The 25366-nt window shown below is 41.9% G+C and overlaps 1 protein-coding gene and 1 pseudogene across 15 annotated transcripts in view; both read left to right on the top strand.

Annotated features, from left to right (window-relative positions):
* The window catches only part of ICA1 (islet cell autoantigen 1), a 113995-nt gene that overhangs the window by 67950 nt on the left and 20679 nt on the right, over nt 1–25366 (top strand). For 14 of the 15 annotated variants that reach the window (XM_036328052.1, XM_036328060.1, XM_036328046.1 and 11 more), the window contains exons 7-9: nt 8802–8927; nt 9929–10027; nt 23974–24071. In XM_036328052.1, the coding sequence (XP_036183945.1) occupies nt 8802–8927; nt 9929–10027; nt 23974–24071 (323 nt within the window). Of the gene's footprint in view, nt 1–8801; nt 8928–9928; nt 10028–14462; nt 15511–23973; nt 24072–25366 lie in introns of those variants that run through there. The other variant, XM_036328061.1, reaches the window with a different exon arrangement.
* LOC118666180 lies at nt 11381–12530 on the top strand (annotated as a pseudogene).

Here is a 25366-nt window from a genome sequence, read left to right on the forward strand (position 1 = left end):
TTTCAGTTCATTCTTAGGGTATTTTTCAAGTACTATGTTATTTTCTATTATTTTTCCCCGTATCTCATCTTCCTGGCAATTTGAAATTTCTCTGAGAGTGGGAACCATGCCTTATTCATCATTGTTAAATGTTTCTCTCTCATGTGACCCTCACCCCCAACCCTACCAAGGCATAATTGACCTGCATTGGGCTAAATACAGGACCTTTACGTAAGTCCCAATGAGAGCATTAGGTAATTTAACATTCAGCTCATCTTCTAGGTAGTTTTAAGTATATTTATATTTGGTTTGCATTTGGGTTGTGTTCTTTTTACCTCTAAGGTAATGGGAATGCTAGTAATGCCTTACATTTATTTTTTTAATGTTTTTTATTGAATTTATTGGGGTTAAATTTCTTAACTAAGGACTGAAAATTAAATTTAACCAAATGGCTAAAATTAAACGGACTGACAATCACAAATGTTAGTGAGAATATGGAGCAACTGAAATTACATTGCTGGTAGGAGCGTAAACTGATGGAACTACTTTAGAAAACTGGCATTATCTACTAAAAATAATGTACTTCTGGGCCTATTCCCAAGGATAATGAGTGTTCATGTAAAACTCATGTATAAGAATGTTCATAGCAGTGTTATTCAGAAGAGCCACAAAGTGAAACCAAACCAAATACCCATCAACAGTTGTATTGATAAATTAATTGTGTCATTGTTCATTTAATAGGATGCTATACAGCAATGAAAAAGAATTACCTATTACTACATTCCAATAATATGGCTGAATCTCAAGAGCATGGTGTTGAAAGAAATCAGTTATCACAGAGTATATAGCATTATGATTTCCTTTACAAGAGATTCATAATCAGCCAACTGTAATCTATGGTGATTGATGTCAGAATACTGACTATTGGTTCTGTTTTTGAGGAGATACTAGTATGACCAGGAGTGGAACACAAAAGAGTCTGTTGGAGTACTGAAAATGTCCTACATATTGATTTGGGTGATTATTGTACATATTTTACATGTACGTATTTTAATGTTATGGAGCTAATTTTAATGTACTTTATTGTAAGTTATTACCTCGTTAAACAGTTTTTAAAAATAACTGAAACTAAGTAGTTTAAGGAGAGAAAGAGAGGAATAGAGGCACAGAGCGTATATGAAAGAAAGCACAGACTAAAATGATTCTTAGTGGCACAATTATTTAGAAGCACTTTAAAAAGAAAAGGACCATTGTAATAAGAGGTGCTTTTTCTGTTTATGTACATATCCAGCTTCCTACTTTCTTCACCATTTCAAGCATATATTTTCAGCCCTAAATATCAAGAAGTTTCTTCTATGTAAAAATATAAAAAATAACTTTCTCCTTTTTCAAGGAAAGTATTATTCACATTTGGAAGCTAGTTTGGGGAACTTGGGCTGAGAGCACTAGAAGTTCCCCAGAGTCAACTAGGACTTCTAAATTCTAAGGATCAAATGCCAAAGAATTTTCCAGCAGTTTCACTGTTTTCACCCCAACCCGCCTTGCTTCTGTACAACATTTCTTTAAAAATTCAGTAGCATTAAAATGAGTTTCTGAACATGTTAGTAATCATCGGACATTATTGATGGCATTCTTGTTGATGATCAAAGTAGTAATGGAAGTAGATCTTTGGATAGCTGACAATTGTCTACGGCACTGTTAGACTTGAACCTTCTTCCAACATTATATCGAGTATCTTGTCATTTAACTAGCCTCTTCTTTAAGCCATCCCTATATTAGGGAGAATGGTCTAAGTTAGGCTGTGGTACAGAGAGAGACACTCAAAATTCCATCATTCCATGGCTTAAACTAATAGAAGTTTTGCTTTATTTTGTTTCTGCTCATGAAATAGTCCTGGGCAGATGTTCAGGTTGGTGGAATGGCTCTCCTCCAAGATGTCATTCAGAGACCTGGGCTGACAGCATCTTTGCGATCCTTAACTCTGCCTCCCAGTGTTCCTAGATGTGGACATCCCAGTCGTCCCCAAAGGAAACAGGGCTTGCCGAAGCCTGTGTGAAAGGCTTTATGGGCCAAGCCTACAAATGCTGCATGTTACTTGTGCTCACATTCCACTGGAGAGAACTTTGTCCGGTAGCCACACCTATTTTCAGGGGAGTCTGAAAAATACAGAAAGGCCAATGAATGTTAATGGACAGCGAGCAGCCTCAGCCACAAGAACACTTGCTCATCATCCCAAAAATCTGAAATGTTCTGAGGCCTCTAATGACAAAGGGAATCATCACTGGCACCAAACTTGAATAGATTGGGTGTGTGCAGAGAACACATATGCACATTTTCCAGAACAGCCTATTAGAGCAAATTGGAATGAAGTGATTTTCAGCAGGAAAGAGCAAAGAGATGCTATAGAAATATATGGAATCTCAACACAGACCATGTTTTAAAGACTCAAACTAATGGGATATTGAAGGAGCTGGGCCGGCTTCCTTCTTGGCATACAATTACTGTGGCAGTGTCTTCTAAAAAGAAGAAGAGACCACACCAAGGAACAGAATGTCAGTCACCAGACTAAAAGTAGGGGCTACAGACCCGACACTTGTGATGCTGTATGTACTGTGTACCAGGTTAAAAGCTTTTTATTTGGCTAGCATTTTTAGCTCCTACTATCAGTTTGGGTGTGGGTTTATGTTTTAGACAAGAGGAGATTTGTTACCTAAATCTGCCTGGAGAATGTAGAAGTCAATTAAAGTAAGTGAACATGCAATGTGATAAGTGTCACATGAGATAATAAGGGCATATGATAAAGTGCTATAGGCGCCCAAAGGAGGAACATCTGAAAGTTTTATTTATTTATTGGGGGGCGGAGGGGGGAGGGGAAAGAGAGAGAGAGAGAGAGAGAGAGAGAGAGAGAGAGAGAGAGAGAGGAGAGGAGAGGAGAGGAGAGGAGAGGAGAGGAGAGAAGAGGAGAGGATAGAAGAGGAGAGGAGAGGAGAGGAGAGGAGAGGAGAGGAAAGAAAGAGAGGAAAGAGAGAAAGAGAGGAGAGAGAAAATGAATCATCAATTTTACTGTTCCACTTATGTATGCATTCATTGGTTGTTTCTTATATGTGCCCTTACTGGGGATCGAACCCACAACCTTGGCATATCAGGAGGATGCTCTAACCAACTGAGCTACCCAGCAGGACTGAAATGTGCTTCGTAGAAGAGCAAGCACAAGGTGAATTTTGAAGGGCCAACAAAGGAGAATAAGCCATCCATGGGAACAACATGTGAAAAGGAAACGGATAAAACTCCTTGATGAGTTGGGAGATTGCACTGAGAGAAAAGAGTGAGTTGGAAGATTTGCTGGAGAGAAGAATGAGAGAGAGAAAGAAGCCAACGATTAAAGTAGAGAAGTGGGCCAGGGCCAGATCCCGAAGGGTGTGTGCACAGATTACAGAGTCTGGATTTACTCTGGATGTTCTGGGCAACCGGTGAAGGTGTTGTTCTGGCATCAGTCTTTTCAGATACTTCCTAACTCCCAGCTCCGCCACGCTGTACAACTCCAGGTCAGCAACATGGATCCATAAAGGGAAAGGCCTGATCTTTGCCCCCACTCACTCTATTCAGGACCCCCTGCAGAATAAATCAACACAACTCCTCAAACAGGATCATTTTCAGCAAATCAGTTCACCTGTTAACTTAGGAGTTGGTTTGTGCATGTGAGTTAGATTACTTACACTGAATGGCCATTGATAAGCATAATAAAAATATACTGTAATATAAAGCCTAAGCAGGCATAGATTAGGCAGCCAAGAGACATAAGCAAATTCACCAGCCTTGCACGTGTCCCATATACATGAATAAATGATCAAAAAGAGTAATAACAAAAGGAATGACAACTTTTTAAAACCACAATAAAATAGAAGAAATACCAATGGGATAAAATGATAGTATTGTCATCTTGGACACTCTCCTGAAATGTGTGCTTCCCAGATTAGAGAGAAATTGATAAAGTTAGGTGTCCTGGGCTCGGTCTTGTGACCCTAGTTAATATTTCCACTAATGACCTAAAGAGGAAGTGAACCCAGTCGGTTAAATTTTCTGACAGAATTGCCTTACGTTAACAGAAAAAAATAATTTACCAGCTGAGCAAACATTAAGAATGCTGGGGAAGTGTGGTAGCTAGCTAAATTAATCTAAAGTGTATCTGCGTATTATAAAGTACATGGTTATGAATAATTTTAACAGTACTTATTTCAACTTGCCAAGGGCTTCAAAACAGAAGACCTTGAACTCGGATTTTACATGAATGGATGCATTATTGCATAGTGAGTCGTGTATTGTATTTTAAAACAAGAAGCCAGAATCACAAATTTAACATATTAGAAATATTTTTACGTCATGAAGAAGAGTAGTAGGCAAACCCCTGACACGCCCCCATTTGGGATAGTACACAGTCAATCTTACCAGTGTGACATTTGCTACAACTGGGAAAGCAGAACAAGTCAGTGAAATGTGGGTGGACTTTCACATCCTGCCCCTCCCCTGCCAGTCAAATTAGCTTGGGCAAGTTACCTAATGGTTCTGAAGCCCGGTTTCCTTCTCTGTGAAACAGAAACAAAAGTGTGGTGTGGGAGTGTTGTGAGCATCAAATGAGGGTCTGTGCATGTGCGTGGCACACCTACTCGGTAAGTGGTGGTGGTGGTGGTGAGGAAGAGGGACAGTGTCTGGGAAGGTCTGACCGCCGTTGGGCACACAGCACCCTGTGCTCTGTTCAAGAGCAGAGTTACAGCCTCGGTGGTCCCTCTTCTGGTACCCTCTCCTTCTTCATTCAGTGTTTTGCATACCCGCTACCTGGAGGCATGTAGCCTTGGCCTTGGTGAAATTGAATAGTGAGCATTCACCCTCATGCAGCTTATAGTCAAGGGCAGCTGGGCAGACATGGGAGCTGGTAGCACTTAGGATAGTTTGTGTCAGAAGGGTGATGGCCACGTGCATGGACTGCAGAGAGGAAGAGATGCTAACTCAGCTGAGGAGCATTACAGAAAAAGGTTCTCGGAAGAGAAAACCTTTGAGTGGAAACTTTAAAGGTGAGTAAGAGTTACCACGTAGACAATAAAGGGAGGTCTTTCCAGGCAGAGGAAATGTGCAACAATGCAGAGGTGGGTTTGCTATGGTTTGGCTGGAGAATAGCAGCTCAGTGTGCCCAGAGCGTATGGTGCCTGCGGAGGGATGTGGGAGAGGAGGCGGATGGGCCACAGGCAGGCAGGGTTTTGGTGGGGAGTGTATATTTTAGACAAGAGGAGACACCAACCAACCTGGGCCAGATCTTGACCTTTCTACTTAACTGCTATCTGGTTTTAGGCAAATCATTTTGTACCTGAGTTTTCTCCTCTATAAAAATGAAACAGTGGTGAAACATTGCTCGCTTTAAATGTTTACTCTTTTTCCTCTCCTCACCCGACTTGGAACACGTGATTAAGTGAAATAAAGCAGAGTGAAAACTCTCTTCTCCGGAAACTCAAAAGAGAGTGGTCCGCGGTGTGGGCCCCACTTCTCCTGACTCATTGCTGAGAGAATTATTTGACTAAGGTATCCATCCACTACAGTGTTTTATACATTCCTAGAAAATTACCCTGAGGCATTGGTGTGCTCCACTGTCCTAGGTGACTTTTGCACTCATGGCCAGAAAACATGTTACAGACCTGAGTTCTGAAGAGCAGAGTAGGGAAGAAACCTGGATTATTTTCATTATCTAAAAATGAGCATCTGAATAAAGGTTGCATGGCATGTTTATATAAATGGGTTGAGATTATATCCCCACACCACAGTGAGTGATCATTTCTAACTGAAAATAAGATCCTATGCCTTCCGGGCTTAAAGGCTTCCAATGTTTTCCACTGCTTCTAAAATAAAACCTAAAATCCTGAGCATGTCTACAAGACCCCTGTTCCAGGATGTGCCCCAACCCTCCTCTCTTGTCTCATCTCATACCACCCTTCTGCTTTCTCTCAGCAACCCAACTACACTGACCTTCTGTGACCTGCCGTCTTGCCCTCCACCCCAGGGCCTTTGCACATGCTTCTCTCTCTCTGCTAAAGTACTCTCTCTCTCCTTGCTCAGTTAATCATGCTCAGTCCTTCAGAAGAGAGCTTATGCACTGCTTCTTTGGAGAATGTCTTCTCAGTCAGATTCGTTGGTAAATCATTCTCGCGTGGGACTGTGTGGCTTTCCTTCTGAGCACCTCACTCAGTTTGTTGTTATGCCCTCACTGGTGTGAAAATACCCACTGAACTTTCAGTTCTGTGAGGACAGAGACCACTTCCATTTTACTCACTGCTACCCGCATGTAGAAAAAAAGTATTTGAATGAATGGTTTGAGGGAGGAAGAGAGAGCCTTTTCCTGGAAGAAAATGTAATAAACGTAAGATTGCAGTTTTTCTTTATTTCATTTATAAAGGAAAGAAAACACTTACGAAAAATCCAAAACTGCTCTCAAATTATTTGGTTGTCGAGTAATATGAAGAAGACCTTTCTCACTGGCCAGGGAAGCCAGATTAAACCAAGAGGATGAATAGCTTTGGCTTCACCATAGTTGAAGTTGCGGCTATGAGGTAGAATTTCAGGTTAGGAGGAATAAGTACAGAGGAGGGCCCTGTCGTTTTGAGACATTGCTCCTTTATCTGGTGAATTGCATTTCTGCAGCCTGGGGAAAGCCGGGTCGTAAAGAGGGTCTAATATGCGCGATCATTTCCTGGAACTTGGAGAATCAGAGGAGGAAGGTGGAGCAACAGAAATAAAATTAAGAAATAAACAAAGGGGACATTTATTTGACTGAAGACATTTTAAAGGACCTTGAAAAACAGAGGAGCTCCACAAGATGTTTATGTAATCGAATGTAATTTATCTGGGATTGAAAGGAATAATAAGCAAAACAGTTTTCACTTAAGTGCATGTGGAGGCATATGAAATTAGAGTCGCGAAGGTGGCCTGGGCCTGCCTGTGTCCTTGGTGCTCTGTCCTCAGGCTGCAGACGGGAAACGTGTTTCAAAGAACAGGCATGGAGCACAAAATTGTAAATGAACTTGACCATAATCAAAATGCCCCACAGTGCAACATCCTCTTTGTTTGGCAGGGAAAGGGCTCACCATTTGGGAACTCAGCAGTGCATTAAGTATTTTAATAATCATTGTTGACACACAAAGCATATGGCCTTTCAGAATTCACTGGGTCAAGTGTTGAAGTCTTCTTCTAGGTTTCTAACATTACTTTACAGAAATTCAAACACCACTCAATTAGGGCACATTTCAAAGCATCGTAATTCCCGAGCTTTGTGTCAGAAGCAAGTGACAGGTTTTCTCCTAGGATAAAAGAATATCTCTGAGTAACCAATTCTGTGAATGTAAAGGAAAAAACATAATTCACATCCCACAAAAATATTAATTTACCTTTTGAAATGGCCTGGAAAATGGCTTCATTCAGTCACCTAATATGTATTCAGCACCTACTTTGTACCAGGTGGCCAGATGCTGATCATATAATGGTGATGGAGGTAGACATTGTCCTTGCCCCCGGGATCTGTTCTGTGAGAAAGAGCTATTATTACGCCCAACTTGCAGTTTCCTACCTGGTAACTGCCTCTGCATGAATTAGCTGAGATAAATTAATATCTGGCTGTCTTTCCCTGGTTAAAATATGATGCGATGATGCCTCAGATTGGAGGAAAGGGGTATTTTGATGTCATCATTCTTAATGTAGCTGCATTACATTTTAAAACCGTCAATTTTGTCATCAAATAACATATGGAACTAGAGGCCCAATGCACGAAATTCTTGCAAGGAGCTTGGCCCTTGCAGCCCCGGCTTCGTCTGGAAGGTCGTCCGGAAGGTCTTTCTGCTGTTCCGCCGTTCAGTCGATTTGCATATTATGCTTTTATTATTATAGGTAACATGTAGAATAGATATTTCTGAATCTTTTCCTGACCTTCACTCTGTCCCTGGATTACTAGATGGCTCAGGGATGGATGGAGGATTCCTTGTGTACATACTCACTCAAAAAGATCTGTGCCCTGTGCAAGTGGTTCAGTTGGTTGAAGTATCATGGAGCACACCAACATGTTGCGGGTTCCATCCCAGGTCAGGGTGCATATTGGAGGCTGCCGGTCGATGTGTCTTTCTCACATCGATGTTTCTCTCTTTCTCCTTCCCTCTTTTTCTCTCCCCCTTCCTCTCTATCTAAATTAAATAAAACATACCTTTGGGTGATATTAAAAAATTTTTGAAAAGTTTATTAGTGGAGATTGTTTTTCAGTCTGTATCACAATTCCCCTTTGCAGCACCCTAAATTGGATTTTGGAACAAAAAAGGACATAAGTTGGTTAAAAAAATAATATCTGTTGTTAATAGGATTGTATCAATATTAATTTCTTTTTTAAAAAACAAATGTAGCATGTTATATAAGATGTTAACATTCAGGGAAGCCACCTTCAAAGATCTTTAGGAATCCAATGGGGCAAACGTTCCCCCCAGGCTACCCTGGGTGTTTCTGGACTTTTCCCCACTGTGGTCAGTTTGCGAATGGCTTGAGAGGAGAGGATTTTTAATAATTGAATGAAAAATATAATTAGGATGGTGATTTTGCTATGCAATCATAATATCCAGTACTGTCGTTCTGGTCCTTTGTTGGCAAACAATGGGTGTTATAGGATCTTCTTGCCTGCCTAGAATTTTCAAAGGTGTTTTCTTATATGAAAGAGATAAGCCCACTATTGGTCTTTTCTAATGGGGAAATTTTAGCTACTTAAGAGTTTGATTAGTTCAAAGTGGTTCCTTTTACTCTCACAGGTACAAGCACAAGTACGTCTTGCCAAAAAAAGCTTTGACAAATTGAAGATGGACGTGTGTCAAAAAGTGGATCTTCTCGGAGCGAGCAGATGCAATCTCTTGTCTCATATGCTAGCAACATACCAGGTAACAAAGTGATATCTGTTACAGTGAACCAAGAATATTATGATGTTTAGAAAACAGAAAGAGGATATTTGAGCTCCAAGTATGGTTTTGGCATTATGAAGTTCTGAATGCCTTTCTCATAATTTGCTTCCTACATCTCTCCCTTCTAGTAGACTGCAGTTTAATCCAACCAAATATTGGCTATTCCCTGTACAAGCACCATAATTCCCCACTTCCCTGCCTTGGCATAGGTGGTGATTCCTACCTGAGTGTCCTGCCCCCCTCCATTGGTGCCCTTCAAGTCCCACTCTGTTTGATGTACTGGGCTGTGTCATATCCTTCAGAAAGCCTCCTGTGAACCCAGCACCGAGCCTGTACTTCTCATGGCAAGGTCGCTTACCCCTCAGGCTGTCATCATTTCATGCCCTTGGTTGCCTCCCACTAACTTCAGGTTAGTGCTGTGTGCCCATCAACAGTACCATGAGCACCAACCGAGTGTGGGAGGCCACACTCTAGTGTTATCGGGAATATAAGAAATAATAAGACCAGATTCTCAGTCCCCAAAGATTTAGGAAGGAAGGGAGAGAGTAAAATCTGACTAAATTTTCTATACCTTGAGGACAGCACAGGGTATGCTCAGTAAAATAAGTTCTATAAAATCTGACCGGTGTTTGAAGAGGGAGAAATTGAATCAGTTGAGGGATCAGAAAAGTATAGTTAACGGCTAGTGCTGGGTTTTGGAGGGTGGATCTGGAATAAGTACAAAGAGAATGGAGAGGAGACTGTCCCGGGTGGCAGAGCACATAAGCCACCAGCGTCGGTGTGTTTAGGGGAACAGGCGGGCACTGAGTTTGGCTGAAATACAGGGTTTAAGTGGGGGCCATAATGGGAAAGGAGTCTGCAGAGATGGGTTGCAATATATTTTGGAGGACCTTGACAGCCACAGGTGGCACATTTCTCTGGGGCCCATGACTAGAACTGGGCATTCAAAACTTCAATAGTTTTCCTGTCTTTCTTTACAGACCACTCTGCTTCATTTTTGGGAGAAAACTTCTCACACTATGGCAGCCATCCATGAGAGCTTCAGAGGTTATCAGCCATATGAATTCACTACATTGAAGGTATGAAAGCTAGGGAGGCTATTAGAAAATCCTATGAAAAGTATGGTTTGTATCACAGCGTCCATTGCAGCAAGCCTCTTTATTCTAACAGACCCCAAAAGCAAAGTGAAAATTATGCCCCCAGCAGAGACTTTTTTTAAAAAAATCCTCATCCAAGGATATGTTTGTTGATTTTAGAGAGAGGAAGGGGGAGAGAGAAAAGAGAGAGAGAGAGAGAGAGAGAGAGAGAGAGAGAGAGAGAGAGAGAGAGAAAGAGAGAGAAACATAGAAACATCAATGTGAGAGAGAAACATGAATCAGTTACCGCCCATATGTGCCCCAACCAGGGATCAAACCTCAACCTAGTTATGTACCTTAACCAAGAATTGAACCTACAACCTTTTGGTATATGGGCTTATGCTTCAACCAACTGAGACACCCAGCCAGGGCCCCCAGTGGAGTCTTTTTACTGCATCAGTATTCAAAGCCAGAACAATCCAAATACACAGGTTGAACCTTGGGGTGTACATGTAACTAGGAGATGAATTGTGGTGAACTCCAACCTGAGGCTGGATCCTGCTCCTTTCAAATGCTAGTTTGACATGGCTAAAGGAAAGCATGTACAAGTCTAGTACACTGTTACTTTTTAATTATTAAATTCAGAAATGCTCGCTTGAGAAAGTATTTTTTCTCCCTTACTTCTGGCAAATAACATTTTATTCTGTGAGTACCATCCAGTGTAGAAGTGGATTTTATCATAAGGCTGTAGTAATATTCTCTAATTGAAAAAGCAACATCAAACACAATGATTTCTCAACTCAAGAGGGATACGTGCACATGTCTGGTTCCCAGTTTCGCAGCTGAATGTGGCATCGTTTTGCTCTCGTACTGGTTGCTGAGGGTGAGTGCATGGCAAGATCAGAAAATGATTTGGGTTCCACGCAGATTTGAAGAATGGTGAGCGAACGCTGGGCTGCCAGGTCTTATCCTTAGAAAGAAAGTACCAGGAAAGAACTAGTTCAAGTTCACCTTGACATTACCTTCTTTCTGATCTTTCAGGCAATTTGTGTCTCATCATCTTTCTTATTAACAAACATTAAAAAGCTATTTTTCCCCATTAAACACATCTTTGATTTAAGATGTTTGTAAATGGCATTTTGTCAGTAGAGACAGAAGGAGGAAGTCGTCAGGGCCCTGAGGTGCCAGCAGCTGGGTCGTGGTGCTCGCGGGCTGTGTCCGTCCCATGCCTCGCCTCTCCCTGGAAGGGGAGGGGGCCTCGCTGCCGGTAGGAGCCGCCGCCGCAGTCCTGAGCTTGAAGTCACTAAGACTTCTCTCAACTGTGTGTGCTGAGGAGACTCAGATGTTGGCCTCAGCTCCTAGGCTGGACTCCGCAGATTGGCCCATGAGAACTTCTGCACTGAGACAAAGAAGAGGACCTGAGAGAAAGCAACATCTATTATCCTGGGCTTGGCAACAAGGAAGAGGACAGGCAGTGGAAATCCTGCAATCTGAAAAGCAGACTGAAAGGTGACAAAGAAGCTGAAGATGGGTGGTGGAGAGAGGTATAACATTCCAGCCCCTCAATCTAGAAATGTTAGTAAGAACCAACAACTTAATACAGAAGACCAAGGATCAAAATTCCCAGATGAAGATGGTTCATAAGAAAAAAGAAAGAGGACATACTTATAACACATCAGCAGCTGCATGGCAGGCCATGCAAAATGGGGGGAAGAACAAAAACTTTCCAAATAATCAAAATTGGAACTCCAATTTATCAAGTCCCAGCTTGCTTTTTAAGTCTCAAACGAATCAGAACTATGCTGGAGCCAAATTTAGTGAGCCGCCATCACCAAGTGTGCTTCCTAAACCACCAAGCCACTGGGTTCCTGTTTCCTTTAATCCTTCTGATAAGGAAATAATGACATTTCAACTGAAAACCTTACTTAAGGTACAGGTATAAAATAAGATAAAGTACTAATGTTTAAACTGAGTAATATTTAAGGGTAGTTGACAATTGTTTCACACCAAATTCAATACTCAGTAATTAATCTGTGTTAAACCCTGCTAATTATTGTAGAAAATACAGACTTCATCTTGTTTTGTGTTGCTGTGCACTGTGATGTAATGGTAATATCAGTGCCACTTAAAATAACTAAGTTACTGATAATTGTACTTATATCAAGTATTCTCAATTAACTTTTAAGCAAAACTACTCTAGATTTGGAGAATGTTAAAGGAATCAACTTTTTAAACTCTTGCTTGTTGGGGGTAAAGTAATGATTAAACCGAATGGTGGTGAATGTGGAAGGGGCAGTAGAAGCTATTTAGAATGAGACTGTATCCTCCATTGGCCCCGTTATATGCAGTGGATAGGTGACTGCAACAAATGTGCCATTTCTTATAGAAAGTTATTTGGTGGTCACAGAGTAACTTTTAAAATAACATTTTTGTATTATAGCACTGCATAGGCTATTCTGATAGTGATTGGCCTCAAATCATCCCTGCAAAGCTTGCTTAAAGTAGGGAGTTGTATAATGTGAAAGTACCTAGGAAAGAGCCATGTAAATACATGTAATATACTTGTAGCATATGTAAAGTTTTACCATTCATCTTAACGAAAATAAGAGTATTTTTAGTATGAATTCACTAATGTAAGACCATGGACTCTTTTTTACACTATGGCCAATTTTAAAGGTCCAAAATAAAGTTTGCCCTTGTGCTAAAAAAAAAAAAAAAAAAAAAAAAAAAGATGTTTGTAAATGTCATTGCATCTACGAAAATACTAAGGCAGAAACCCTTTAAGTCCCTGGCCCTTTAAAGGAAAGTCCCAAGAGGAACCCAAGACAGTCTACTCACCTTGTGATGTACCTGACCTGACACCAGACAGGACCCCTGGCCATGGGGTTGGCTCCTCACAATCCCTTTGTCAGCGGGTCGCTCGCTCGCTCGCTAACAGCTGCATGAATGGATTCAGAATGTGCCTTTTCTTCGTCAGCTGGACGATGAGCACTTGAGGAGAGGGACCTTTCGTTTTTCACACAGCCTTCCTCAGCACATCGCAGTGTTGCCCCTGTGCGTAAGGACTGAAGCAGTTATCCCGACCAACGCCTACTGATTAAAATTAGAAAAAGAAAAGAGAGGAGCATAGTTATAAAGAATAAAGTGACAATAAATACGTACCTGTCAATAACACTTTACATGGAAATGGCTTAAATGGTCCAATCAAAAGACATGGGGTGGCTGAATGGATAGGAAACGAAGACCCTTACATATGATGTCTACAAGAGACCCACCTCAGCACAAAAGACTCACACAGACTAAAAGTAAAAGGGCAGAAGAAGATCTTTTTTGCAAATGGAAATGAATATAAAAAGTTGGGTAGCAATTCCTTTATCCGACCAAAACAGACTTTGAAACAAAGACCATAATAAAGAGACAAAGAAGGACACTACATAATGATAAAGGGAGCAATCCAACAAGAGGTTATAATCCTTGTAAACATTTATGCACCCAACATAGGAGCGCAAAATATATAAAGCAAATCCTGATGGACGTAAAGGGAGAGGTCAACAGTAATGCAGTCATAGTAGGGGATTTTAAAACCACATTGACGTCAATGGCTGGATCTTCAGACAGAAAATCAATAAGGAGCCAGCAGCCTTAAATGACACACTAGATAAGATGGATTTAATTGATAGCTTTAGATTGATTAAAATTAGTACAACTCATCCTATTTATATTTCTTACACAGGCCTGAGCAGAATCCTATGGATTATTCTGATAAAGCAGAGAGGGCATGAATGTGCATCAGATTTTATTTTATGCTACATACAACTTCAGAGGTTGTCTTTTGAAAGACAATTGTACATAACACAAATCAGCCAGGTAGACGATAAAGTGATGCCTACCCCACACACGACTTAAAAGAAGCTCAGGTGTGAGTTAATTGCATATGAAGTACGATATGAGATTGAATTTGTGCCACAAGAATGGAAGAATCCTTCTGTGTTTCCCTGGCCTCCTGTGCAGAGGGAAATATGGCTCCTGAATTTTTGCCACGATATTTAATTCTGCTGAGAGGACCAAGCTGATTATGTTAGAGGACTTCTGGGCAGGGAATTTAGTGAAAGTTTGATGGCAATGGTTCAGGACATAATTGCAAATATTTTGGGCAGATGACTCTCCATTGCCTTTCACATCCCCAGAGCCTTCCTTAAGTTATGGGTTAAGTACCAGTTTATGGTTTACTTGTAATACAAACTCAGTAGCAGTAGTACATCTGTTAAGGTGTAATATGATTATGGTAATATCAAGAATGTTAAGTGTCCAGAAACCAACCAAATAAACTATGCTTTTATTACCTCTCTTGAATGCTATTCATCTAGACTCTCAATCTAATGGCTAATTATTTTTATATGGATTTAACCCTGTATAATAGAATCCTGTTATTCCACAGCCCATCGTTGCATAACAGAGGTCCGTGCATTTCCTATTGTGTGCCATGAAACATGAAAATGAAAACCATCAGTACCTTCTGTATCGCCACCAAGCCTGAGGATATTACCTGACTTACCAACTCCCTTGCACTAACATATTTTTTAAACACAGGCCTTATAGTTAGATTTTGATTTGATCAAGTCATCTTTTAATGTATGTAATTTTCTTCTGAAGGGCACTGTATTTCCATAATGGATACTTTGACATTTAAATAGATATTTTCATGATTTATTTGTTCTCTGGATTTACCTAAGTGAATAGTCCCTTACATGCCTTTTGGGTCTCTGGCTAGAAAGAAAGCATTGTCTTTGGAGAGGTTTGCCAGGCTCGGTTAATGAAAAGCGACCCATTTGTTTTCTTTGCTGCGGGGTGTATTCTGAGTGTGTTGATAATTGTGCCACCGCAGCTGTATTTCCTGACTGTTAGTTTTATGCTTGATGAAGGATGATAATTAATGTGTTAAACACTCAGTGCATCCTGTTTGGAGGGAAGAGTCTTTTGCTGCAGAATTGCAGGGATGTAACTCATGCCCCAGAAGTTCGTTTTATTGCTAATGAGCCTTTCTCTAGAAAATAGGTATAGTTCTTTTTCAAAATCATTTTATTATACAAGTGAATTGAAAAATGTCACTGTTTTGACATTTTATAAATATTTTGTGGTAATGGTATATGTGTGTGTGTGTGTGTGAGAGAGAGAGAGAGAGAGAGAGAGAGAGAGAGAGAGAGAGAGAGAACTGCTTTTACTCGGGCCTGGTGTGATTCTATTGGCTCTACTTTTTGTGACATAGTCTTTTCATCTTAATTTATGATTTTTTGTAGAATTTTAACTTCATGGCAAATTTAGCATTGAAATTCAATATTATAAAATGCTCTGATCTAATCATTTTAACAGCTCAAATTTAAAGTAGAGAGACTATTTCTAAGTGATTTCCAATAAAAGAAGCAATGCTGTAATCTCATATTTTCAAACAATAAATATTTATTGACTCATTAAAATGCTACAAAGCATATGCATTTTGCATGCGTTATCATTTATGTGCTAATTTTATACCGATTCTGAGTCATCTGGAAATGTCTCTCACATGGTAGAAATTACCAAGTCATAGGGACAGGGGCGGAATGTTCCTAGCCTCTCTTGAAAGCACTGTCCCTTTTGTAGAGAAAGTGATTTAGACTTAGAGTTTAAAGCATTATTGCAAAAACTAAATGAAATGCTGTCTGTAGGAAAGCAGTACCATCTTCAGTTACCAACCCTCAGATGTGGTCATGTTTGCCTCATCCTTCCAAGATGTCGTTTGCTTGCAAATGTCGCCGTGAATCCAGAACAGACATCGTGTGGGGGCCACTGGGACATCAGAAGTCAAGTGGCTTTTCTCCAGAAATTCTAAAATCCTGTTTGTGTCCGTGGCCTGTGGTCCTTATGTGGCATGCTGGCATGCGGTTGAGTTCAATGTCTGCAGGAGGAGTGAGCACGGGACCCTTTGAAGAAGCGGCACTCGTACAGAGCTGGCAGAAGAGAAGGCATGTCCTCTGCACTTGTATTTGCAAGGAGACCAGAGTGGCTGTATTTAATGAAAATGCCTGGTAGCAGAGTGTCCGCCTGTGATGTGCCCATTCCAGTGTTTTGGAAGGAAAACCAAGTTTTTTGTTCTGGACATAGGGAGCCAGCAGACCTGGCTTTAAATGCAGCGTGTCACTTTCCAGTTGTGTGGTGGTGCTGTTTGCAGTAACGGTGTCAGCCATGGTGATGGCACCAGCAGCCCCAGTGGGGGTAATAGGGATGGGTTATCAGGAATGCTGTAATCACAAGCATGTCAAACTCGCGGCCCTCGGGCCACATGCCTTGTTTATTTGACCCATTTTAGCCTTTGAGTTTGACATGCTTGCTGTAATGGGTCCAGAAGGCAGCCACTGGCAGTATCATATCGATGCAGAAGTACTTGTTGAGGTTGCCAGGTTCCGTAGCCCAGCTTAAGTTACTTTCTTACTCATCATCTTCACCCTGGGTGATTGGCATCGCAGTGAGTTTCACAGGCAAGGCTGTGAATGGCAGTGGGATAGGAGGCGTCTCAGACCTCGCCCAGGTAACTCAACCCATTCCCTCCCCGACTCCCAAGATGCTCCGGCAGGTCCTTCCCAACCCCCTCCTTCAGCCTGCAGGCCAGTCTGGGCTCATCTAATGCCCACAGGGATAGGCGAGGGGAGGGGAGAGGGCAGGCCTGCAAATAAGAAAGGAAGGAGAGCTCCCACCCCGGCAGCAGGACTCATTCTAAAAATGCAGTTGGGCTTTGCAACTGGCTCTTGGTGTGTGCCAGATTTCGAACTCTGAGGAAACCTGAATGTGAAAACCTAACTCTGAGCATGTTCAAAAATAACCACTGAAACAGATGTGCCACTGTTCCCTCCTGTCTCTCCTGGGGTCTAAGACGTAGCGCTGTCATGTGGAACATCATTCCGGAGACCAGAATGCTTTTAGCTTTCACAATTCAGAAATCATCTTCTTCTAAATTTTGTTTTTCTCAGATTCGTATGCCTAACAGCCTTCTTCCACCCACCTCCACATTTCTCAGTTAATCACTTGAGCATTTACCGACAAGCCACATGGCTCTGTAGTTACTTGCTTTGAAAATAAAGCCATAATAGTTTTTATGAAAATTGGGTAAATATCTCTGCAATGCTGTTTTCGTTGCCAGTCCCAACATGGCAATTACTCATGGCCGGCATCCAGGAGATCCTTTCAGACTTTCAAGTTTTTGCTCAGTGTCATTACTTTACACAGCATTTAGCAGAGCAATTTCTTTTTCTTACCCAAGCTGCTCCGGGCCAGCTCATTGCAAACAGCAAACTGGGATGCATCCAGGTCACTGGGAGAGAAGTGGTTAGAGGAGTTGACCACGTCCACCGCTGACATCTGAGGTGGGCAAGCCAGAGTCATCATTCATCCAGCTGGTCATTGTTCATCCAGCCCGTATGGTGACTGATGTTTGTCCTTCTGGGCAGCTGGTCCCTCAGGTTCTCCTCACAGCTGGAGTCCTTCTCCATCCCCTCCTCTTCTCAGTCCCTAAGTCTTCGTCAAGGGGAAAGGAAAAACTTATCATTGTGTGTGTGGGTGGTTCCTTTATGCCAAGCACTCTGCTACGGGTGAGGTGTGTTTGTCATGCTGTGCGTGACTCTAATGTACCAAGGTTGGGATTCTAGTTAATTATAATGGTAGGTTCGGCATTGGCATGTAGAAAGTGAAGTGCATATGTTATAGTTAACCCTCAAAATAACCTTGGGAAGATGGGCATCCTCATGGTGTTTGCATGTTTCCAGGTGGAAATCGAAGTTCAGAAAGGTCTAGTAATTTGTCCAAGGCCACACGTCCAGGATGTGGGAGGTCTGGGACAGGCATGCGCTCTGCCATGTGGCATTTCTTCCAGGTGGCACTTCTGGCCATGAGGCAGGAGAGCAGAAGAAAGCAGAAGTGCCACCTTTAAAAGGTACAGATGGAAGGCCCTGGCCAGGTAGCTCAGTTGGTTAGAGCATCCTCCCAATCCATCAAGGTTATGTGATCAATTCCTGTCAGAAACAACCAATGAATGCATAAATAAGCAGAATAACAAATTGATGTTTCTCTCCCTCCCCCCCCCATCAATAAATAAAAATATTTTTAAAGATACAGCTGCAACCTTCTAATTAAAAATAACACTTTGAAGTGTTTGCTTGTAGGTGAAAGCCTCTTTTACTTGTCAGTCCCTCAGATACGTGGGAACCTATGGTCTTTCCTTTAGAGTTTAGAAAGAGACTAGAGTGGCTGTATTTGTAAAGACACCAGAGTGGCTCTAGATCTCCTTGGCACTTCATATGAAAAGGGAGTTCAGTAAATGTTCTTGGCTTGGCTATTTAATACTATTTCTTAACCCGTCGCAGAATTTGAAAGACTTGGATTCAGATATTGCTTCTACCTGTTAGTGGTTGAATGACCTTAAGCACGTTACTTCACCTCTCTGAGTCTTCGTTTTCATATTGGGAACCCAGGAAAACACTGTTTATCTGGGTTTTGTGAGATGTGTAAATCATGCAGTGCAGTACCTGACACAGGATGAATCCTTATGACATCTAATTTCTTTTAGATTTTTAAGTCATTGAAAAGAAAGCACATTTTGAGTGCTCCCCATGAGTTTGGTACTATGTGGAAGCTTTATCTCAGTTCATCCTCACAATGTCCCAGGAAGAGTGGACTTGAGATTAGTCCCATTGTTCTGATGGGTAAACAGAGGCCCCAAGAGGGGAGACCATTTTCCATGTCCCAGCACTACATAATCCACTTCCAAAGTCCATCTCTTTCTAGGACACTGTGATGCCTTCCCAGTACCAGTTTTCCTTCTTATGTTAAAGAATAAGATTATATAATTTACAATTGTGTTTCTTTTTCTCTCATTTTACTCTTTAATATTTTGTTCTATGGTACAACTCGAGAGTATCTGCTGGTCCTAGATTGATAGTGCTCCATATATAGTGTCTTCATAAATGTATAACTTTATAACTGCACGGGTGGGGAGGACACGGGCTTCATGTCAACGAATTGTGCGGCTCGTGCACATCATGTCCTCTGCCTTTTATTCCTCATGTGCTACCAATTATATGAACACAAACACACACACACAACTGTGTCCAACATCTTTTCGCCATGCCTCACTATTTTGAGCACTTTCATTTCCTTTTATGGACAATATTTGGCACCTTCATGTGCATACCATTGTAATTAAGGGAAGGAGCCTAAGAAAATTAAACGTCGTCATTAAAGATTAGGGAAAATGTTATCCGATTGTTAAAGTCGAACATTACACTTGGGTCAGATATTAGGGCTGGCTGCTGGCCTGTTGTCTGTGAAATTTGTTTTCTGGGTCGTTTTGCTTTCATTCAGATGACTGTTGCTCTAGCTTTATATTTTCCTAATCTCGGAAGTAGTAACTCCCGTTATTATATTAAGCTGTTTCCTTTCTAAGACACTTCTGCAAGCCCGGTCTGTGCGTCTCCTCTGTCACACTGATCTTATATATCATGTGTGTGCTTCCTGAAACCATTTAAGCATTGATGGAAACTATTAGCGTGTCAGTGCAGGCTTCACAGAGAGAGGTTGCTTAGTCCAAAAACATTCTTTCCCCCTCAGAGAACTTTTCAGATGATGTTGTGTGGCTGCTAATAGTAGTGATTTTCACGAGCAATTATGATGGAGGACCTCGTGGGTTTGGGGGTTAGCTTCAGAGCGCTTTGACATTTCATCTCTGGGCGTGGATTCGAACGTGGCTTCCATCAGCCAGTGATACAAAATAGTTCCATCTGATGGCTGCCTCATCTGTACCGTCAGCCAGGCCTCTGAGGTTCATTTTGCCCGAGCAGGTGTGCATGTCACGGAGAAAATGCTGTCACCTCTGACTTTCACGGATGCTACAGGGTTAAATGTTTTCAGCTGAGTTGTGGACTTTAATCTAGAGAATTCACCCCCACCCCAGCCCCCAGTTAGGCCTTTTAATTAGACCGTGGGGAGAGGCCCATCGTGTAGCATATCCTGTGCCTGACAGTCACATCCAGGGGCTGATTTTGAGAGAGGAAGGGGGACATGATTTGTCCTCAGTGATGTTTCAGAGTTTCTCTAAGCCTCTTTATCTCTTCAATGTATACCATCTTTGTCAGAAACAAGTTCCATATGTGTTGTTGTGGGGGGGGTTCCCTGCTGTGTAGAGGAGTATTTAGCCTAGTTTGATCTAAAAACTCTTTCTTGCTTTAAGAGATGCCCCTTGAAAATATTCTAAAGTGGATTTTGGTGATGGTTGCACAACTCTGTGACTATACTAAAAATCATTTAACTATATGCTTTAAATGGGTGAATTCTAAGGTATGTGAATGATATCTCAGTAAAGCTGATGCGTGTGTACGCATACACATGCAATCCCCTTGGTTCGAAATTCTAATATTTAATAAACAAGCTCAGTATTATTTTTTGCTTCATAAACCTTTTTATATTACCCTCCTGAGCCTTTGCATTTTCTGTCTAAAGAGCTCTAAGTTTTGCAGTTTAACCTTTTGTATATTAATTTATCAATCAACAAGTATATATTTAGCATCTCTTTTAAGTGGCAACAGCCAGATTATTAAAAGGACAATGGTAATAGTAGGACGAGAGGAGCATTTGTCACAGGAATTATTAATAATAAATTAAAGTAGCAATTGGAATGGAGGCCATTCTGTTGGTGAAGCACAATAGTGATTTAACTGTGATTGTGGTGACAGGGAGCCGACAATTGAGTCCCTGCTAATGGCCCAACAGGGGAAGGGGTTGAAAAGAAGGAAGGAGTGGTTTACATTACAAAGGGATTGTCTGAGAGCTGTTCAAGTGTGGTTCTGAGGGGAGGTCAGGCCTGAGACAGAGAGGGTGATGACCATGGAGCTGTCAAGGGCATCTCAGGGGCTTAGGGGGAGCGCTGTGGCAGCTGGACGCAGCCTGGCGGGGAGCAGCCGTGTCCTGGCCCTGCCTAGTTCTAACTGATAAAAAGGAAATGCAATGAGAAGATAATTGAGGGAACCAGGAGGCCTGGGCAAGTGTCACAGGAATGAAAAGGGAGTCTTGGAGCCATTGGAACCTTGGCTGGAAAAATCCTGGCTTCATTTTGACCAGGGTTGGATCACTCTCTATGGGAGTAAAACTGCATTAAGGGGTGTGTGTGTGTGTGTGTGTGTGTGTGTGAATAAAATGCTGTGATTGGCAGATCTATTGAAGTCCTTGACATCTGTTGCACTCCTCCTTAAGGTTGCACATTTCCAAAATACACACACACACACACACACACACACACACACGCACACACGTGCCTCACTTTTACCAGATGTTAATGAAAACAAAGCATCTAGACAACAGTCCATGTTCCACTTGCCACATTGTGCCAGGGCTGTTCTTTATAGCATTTCCCCCTCCAGCCAAGGATCATGGGTCCGTCCCATTTAGTTGGCATGCATTAGAGAAACAGAAAGAGCACAAGAATATGATGAAACTAATGAGGCAAAATGTTAAATATTGATGAATGGGGTAAAGGCATGTTCTCCCTGTGCGACCCCTGCTGACCTCTTTATCCCTGTCTCATAAGTCTTGTACTCTCACACACTATACCCCAGCCCAGTGGCATTCTCTTTGTTCCTCGAACAAGCCAAGCTATTCCTACCTTTCAGCCTCTGCACTGGGGGCCCCCTCTTCTCCCTGAGCTACACTTGGCCAGCTTCTATGTGTCATTTAGCTCTCAGTTGAAATGTCACTTCCAAGAGAGGACATTCCTGTGAACTGAAGTAATGATCCAATCACTTTCTATCCCTTTTTTTTTTAATTATCTGCCTAGGCCCATCACTAACTGATAATTTTGTCTCTTGCATTTACCAATAAGACATCCAAAACAGCACCTAGGTACTCTAAGACTATTTGTTAACTGAGTGTACTAATCTAAATGCCTAGAAATAGGGAGTCATTGAAAATGATGGCAATCCATGTAGTTTTTGCATGAAAATGCTTTAGATCTTTAATCAGGGACATATATCCAATGAGAAAAGCTTGGCTCTCCATTAGAACAATGATGAATAAATGTACTTCTATTAATTTTAATTCAATATTAAATGTTTAAGTTATATAACATCTTTTGTATATTCTCCGCTATAATAAAGAATGTTTTTTAATATGAAATACACAAATTATATTGGTTAAAAAGACATCTCTGTCCATAACCTATGTATTATTTAGAGAGACCCCAAGTATATAAGTAGTTTGAACATGAAAAAAAAGAAATACATGAAAATAATAACTCATTATTTGGGGGAAATGAAATTATGAGTAATTTTTCCTTTTTATATTATACAGAATAGATGTGATCAAACATTAATAAAACTGTAAATGCCGTTTGGATGTGCAAGGGCTTTCTTGAATTTGGTGTGCTTATTGAATGAAGCTTTATGGAAAATGTCACTCATCTGGGCTTTGCAAAGGTTGATATACTTTCAGGGTGGACAGATAAGTAGAGAGAGCTTTTTTGTTCAGAAGCAGAATGAACAAAGATAGGAAGGGACCGACTAGGACATAGGAGTCACCCTAATTGAATGGGTGCTAGTGGGGCTAGTGGGAAGTGGTCAAAATGAAGCCAGGATTTTTCCAGCCAAGGTTCCAATGGCTCCAATTGGCCCCATTGGGAGGCTAGTGGGAAGTGACTTGGGCGAGTGAGATAGGGTCCATTTAAGATCTTTAAAGTGGGCAGAGAGGTTTAGACCAGCAACGGAAAAGAATAAGGAATATGTTCTGGAGAAGAGAGGGCAACATGATGGCCTGGGAGTTTTGGGAAGATGATTCTGTACAGGGAGTGAACCAGAGATGGCAGTTTGGAGGGGTGACAACAGTGTCCACCTGGTATTCATGGTAGACACCAAAGTCAGTCACAGCTCTGCTCTGCCCTGACTCAGCCTCCAGGCCACCCTCATCCTGCCCTGACAGTGGTCACTCAGCAGTCAGGCTGGCATGTGACACTGAGTTGTCTCCTTCCCTGCGTGTTGTCACACTGGAGAGGTGAAAGCTGGGGAGATAGAAGGCAGGGCAGGCAACGGGAATGCCCACGGGATGCATAGTCCTGCGGATATACGCAGGATAAGTATCTTGAGAAGTTTCTTTTGTGTTTCTAGGTTTGTATTTTAATTAGGGCCAGAAATAGAGATCTTTTTGGTGTAGCTCCATTATTCAGTTATTAGAGAAATATTCTGCTTTTTTAGGCTTTGTCACTGGTGGACCGTTTTTAGGCCGTTGCTTTTTTTAAAAGTCTTTCCTTAAATATTTAATAAACCTTGAGGACAGTCGCTCCAAGAAATGATGCATCCTAAAACGACTCTCCCCCGTTTTTAATCTACAAAGATTTAAATGCACCTGCTCTGTCCACTCGTGGGGGTTAACTTGTCAGATTATGTTCAGCCACTATTTCTGTTCAGTGTTGTTGTTTTTTTTTTTAAGGTTTTGTTTTCTCTTGTTGTTTTTTAAAAGCTGTTTTTAGATTGCAGAATAGCAAACAAAATTAAAAATGAAATGAAGTCATCTCATCCTTGGGGGAGAAAAGACTTCTATGCCGTCAGTGTGTGGGCTGCTGCAGAGCGGAATGTTTATCTTAGCTGCATGTTAAAGATGGGAAATAAAGTTAGCAATAGCCAAAGGCCTCCTTTTGAATAATTTATCACAGGGGGGAAAACATAAATCTAGTGGCAAAACTACTTTCCTTTATAGGCTAGTGTTTCTTGGATGGGTCGGAGAACATATGAAATGTCAGTTCTGCCCACTACTTGATCCCAGGTAACCTCCCCAAGTCTCTAAGTCAAGGTTTGGTTGCTGGGACCAGTGGCAGTTGACTTTTCTTATGGATGATCTTGCTTTTGTTCTTTTTTCCTGTTTATTACCTACGGTTCCTGATCAAGAGTTTACAAGACCCTGTGAAAAAACTGGCTGAGAAGGAAGAAAGGAAGAAGATTGCCCGGCAGGAGCGCGCCAAGGCCACAGCGGAGGAGCCCAGCCAGTAAGTCGAGGGGCGGGGGCTGTTTGGACAAAAATCTTTGTTCCCACAGCTGAAAGCAGCGCAGTCTGGCTGACCAAGTCTCTCGGGGCCTCAGACCCAGAGTAATGGCTTTACTCCCTCACGTCTCAGGGTAGATGTGTTAATATTGAGACCAATCCCCAGCACATATTTCTACTAGACCAGGACTCACCCCAATAAGAGAGCCATAGAAGGGACACAGTTGAGAGGCGTTTAGTGGGGCAGGAAAGGGTAGTGTCCCCTCTGCTGCCTGGCTCTCTGTCTTGTGGTCTCGACCCCAGCTTTCTGCTGGTCCTTTTGTCACCATCACTTACAAGATCCTGTCCTAGATAGGAAATCCCCTGGCTTTGGTCTCAAGGAAGGAAATAACCTATGAAATTGCCTGGTAACTCATCTGGTACTTAGGTGTTATCATCTGAAAGTGCTGGGTGTTGACATTTTTGTTTGCCACCCTTCAGCCCTGCTGTTTTCTTCTGCAAGGCGGGGAGCAGCTCTGCCTACAGGAAGTGACTGCTCCATCTTCAGTTCTCGTCTCTTTGCAGAAAAGGTGCCTCCAGTCGTTTTAAATAAGGAGCGAAACAGACAACCTAATTGGTGCAAACCTTCTCCTACAGCATGGAGAAGGTTTACATGCGAACCTATGTCTTTTTCTACTGACATGTCATAGCCTGCAGGAGCAGCATTAACCTTGAACGAGACTGACCTAGGAAACCAAAATAGATCTTCCTCCCACTTGCTGTTCCTTTTCCATACAAAAGAAATCTAGATGACAGTCTTATGGCAAAGCAGCCTTACATTTTTACTGTGTTTCTAAATAAAGTTTCAAATATATCTATGTCCATAGATACATTAGTCGCACTCAAATATTTGCAGCCAATTTTAGCTCCCCCCTCCTTTTTTCTTTTTTTTAAGCATATGCTAGAAAACTTCGTTAGTGCAGAAGGAAAGCAGGTTTTCACTGTAGGGAGGCTACAAAATGTGATTTCAAGGTAGTACAGTTGACGACGTCGGAGGAAGCAGTTTAACCTATTCCTAGTAATAAAAACACTGCTAGCTGCCAGTTAGTGAGCGAGGCCTCCTCTGTGCTAAGCCCAATGCCAGGAGCTTTATTGATGTCGTCTCAACTCATCCTCGCGGTAACCCTCCATGTCATCGGTGTAGCCATTTCCCCAGCGTGCGAATGATGGCAGTGCGGCCGAGAGGTTGAGCGACTGCCCGCCCTGGTGCAGTAAGAGGCAGAGGCTGGCGTGGGGCCTGGCACCTTCTTTCACCGTATG

This window comes from Myotis myotis, unplaced genomic scaffold, assembly GCF_014108235.1.
Source record: "Myotis myotis isolate mMyoMyo1 unplaced genomic scaffold, mMyoMyo1.p scaffold_m19_p_11, whole genome shotgun sequence".
NCBI lineage: Eukaryota > Metazoa > Chordata > Mammalia > Chiroptera > Vespertilionidae > Myotis > Myotis myotis.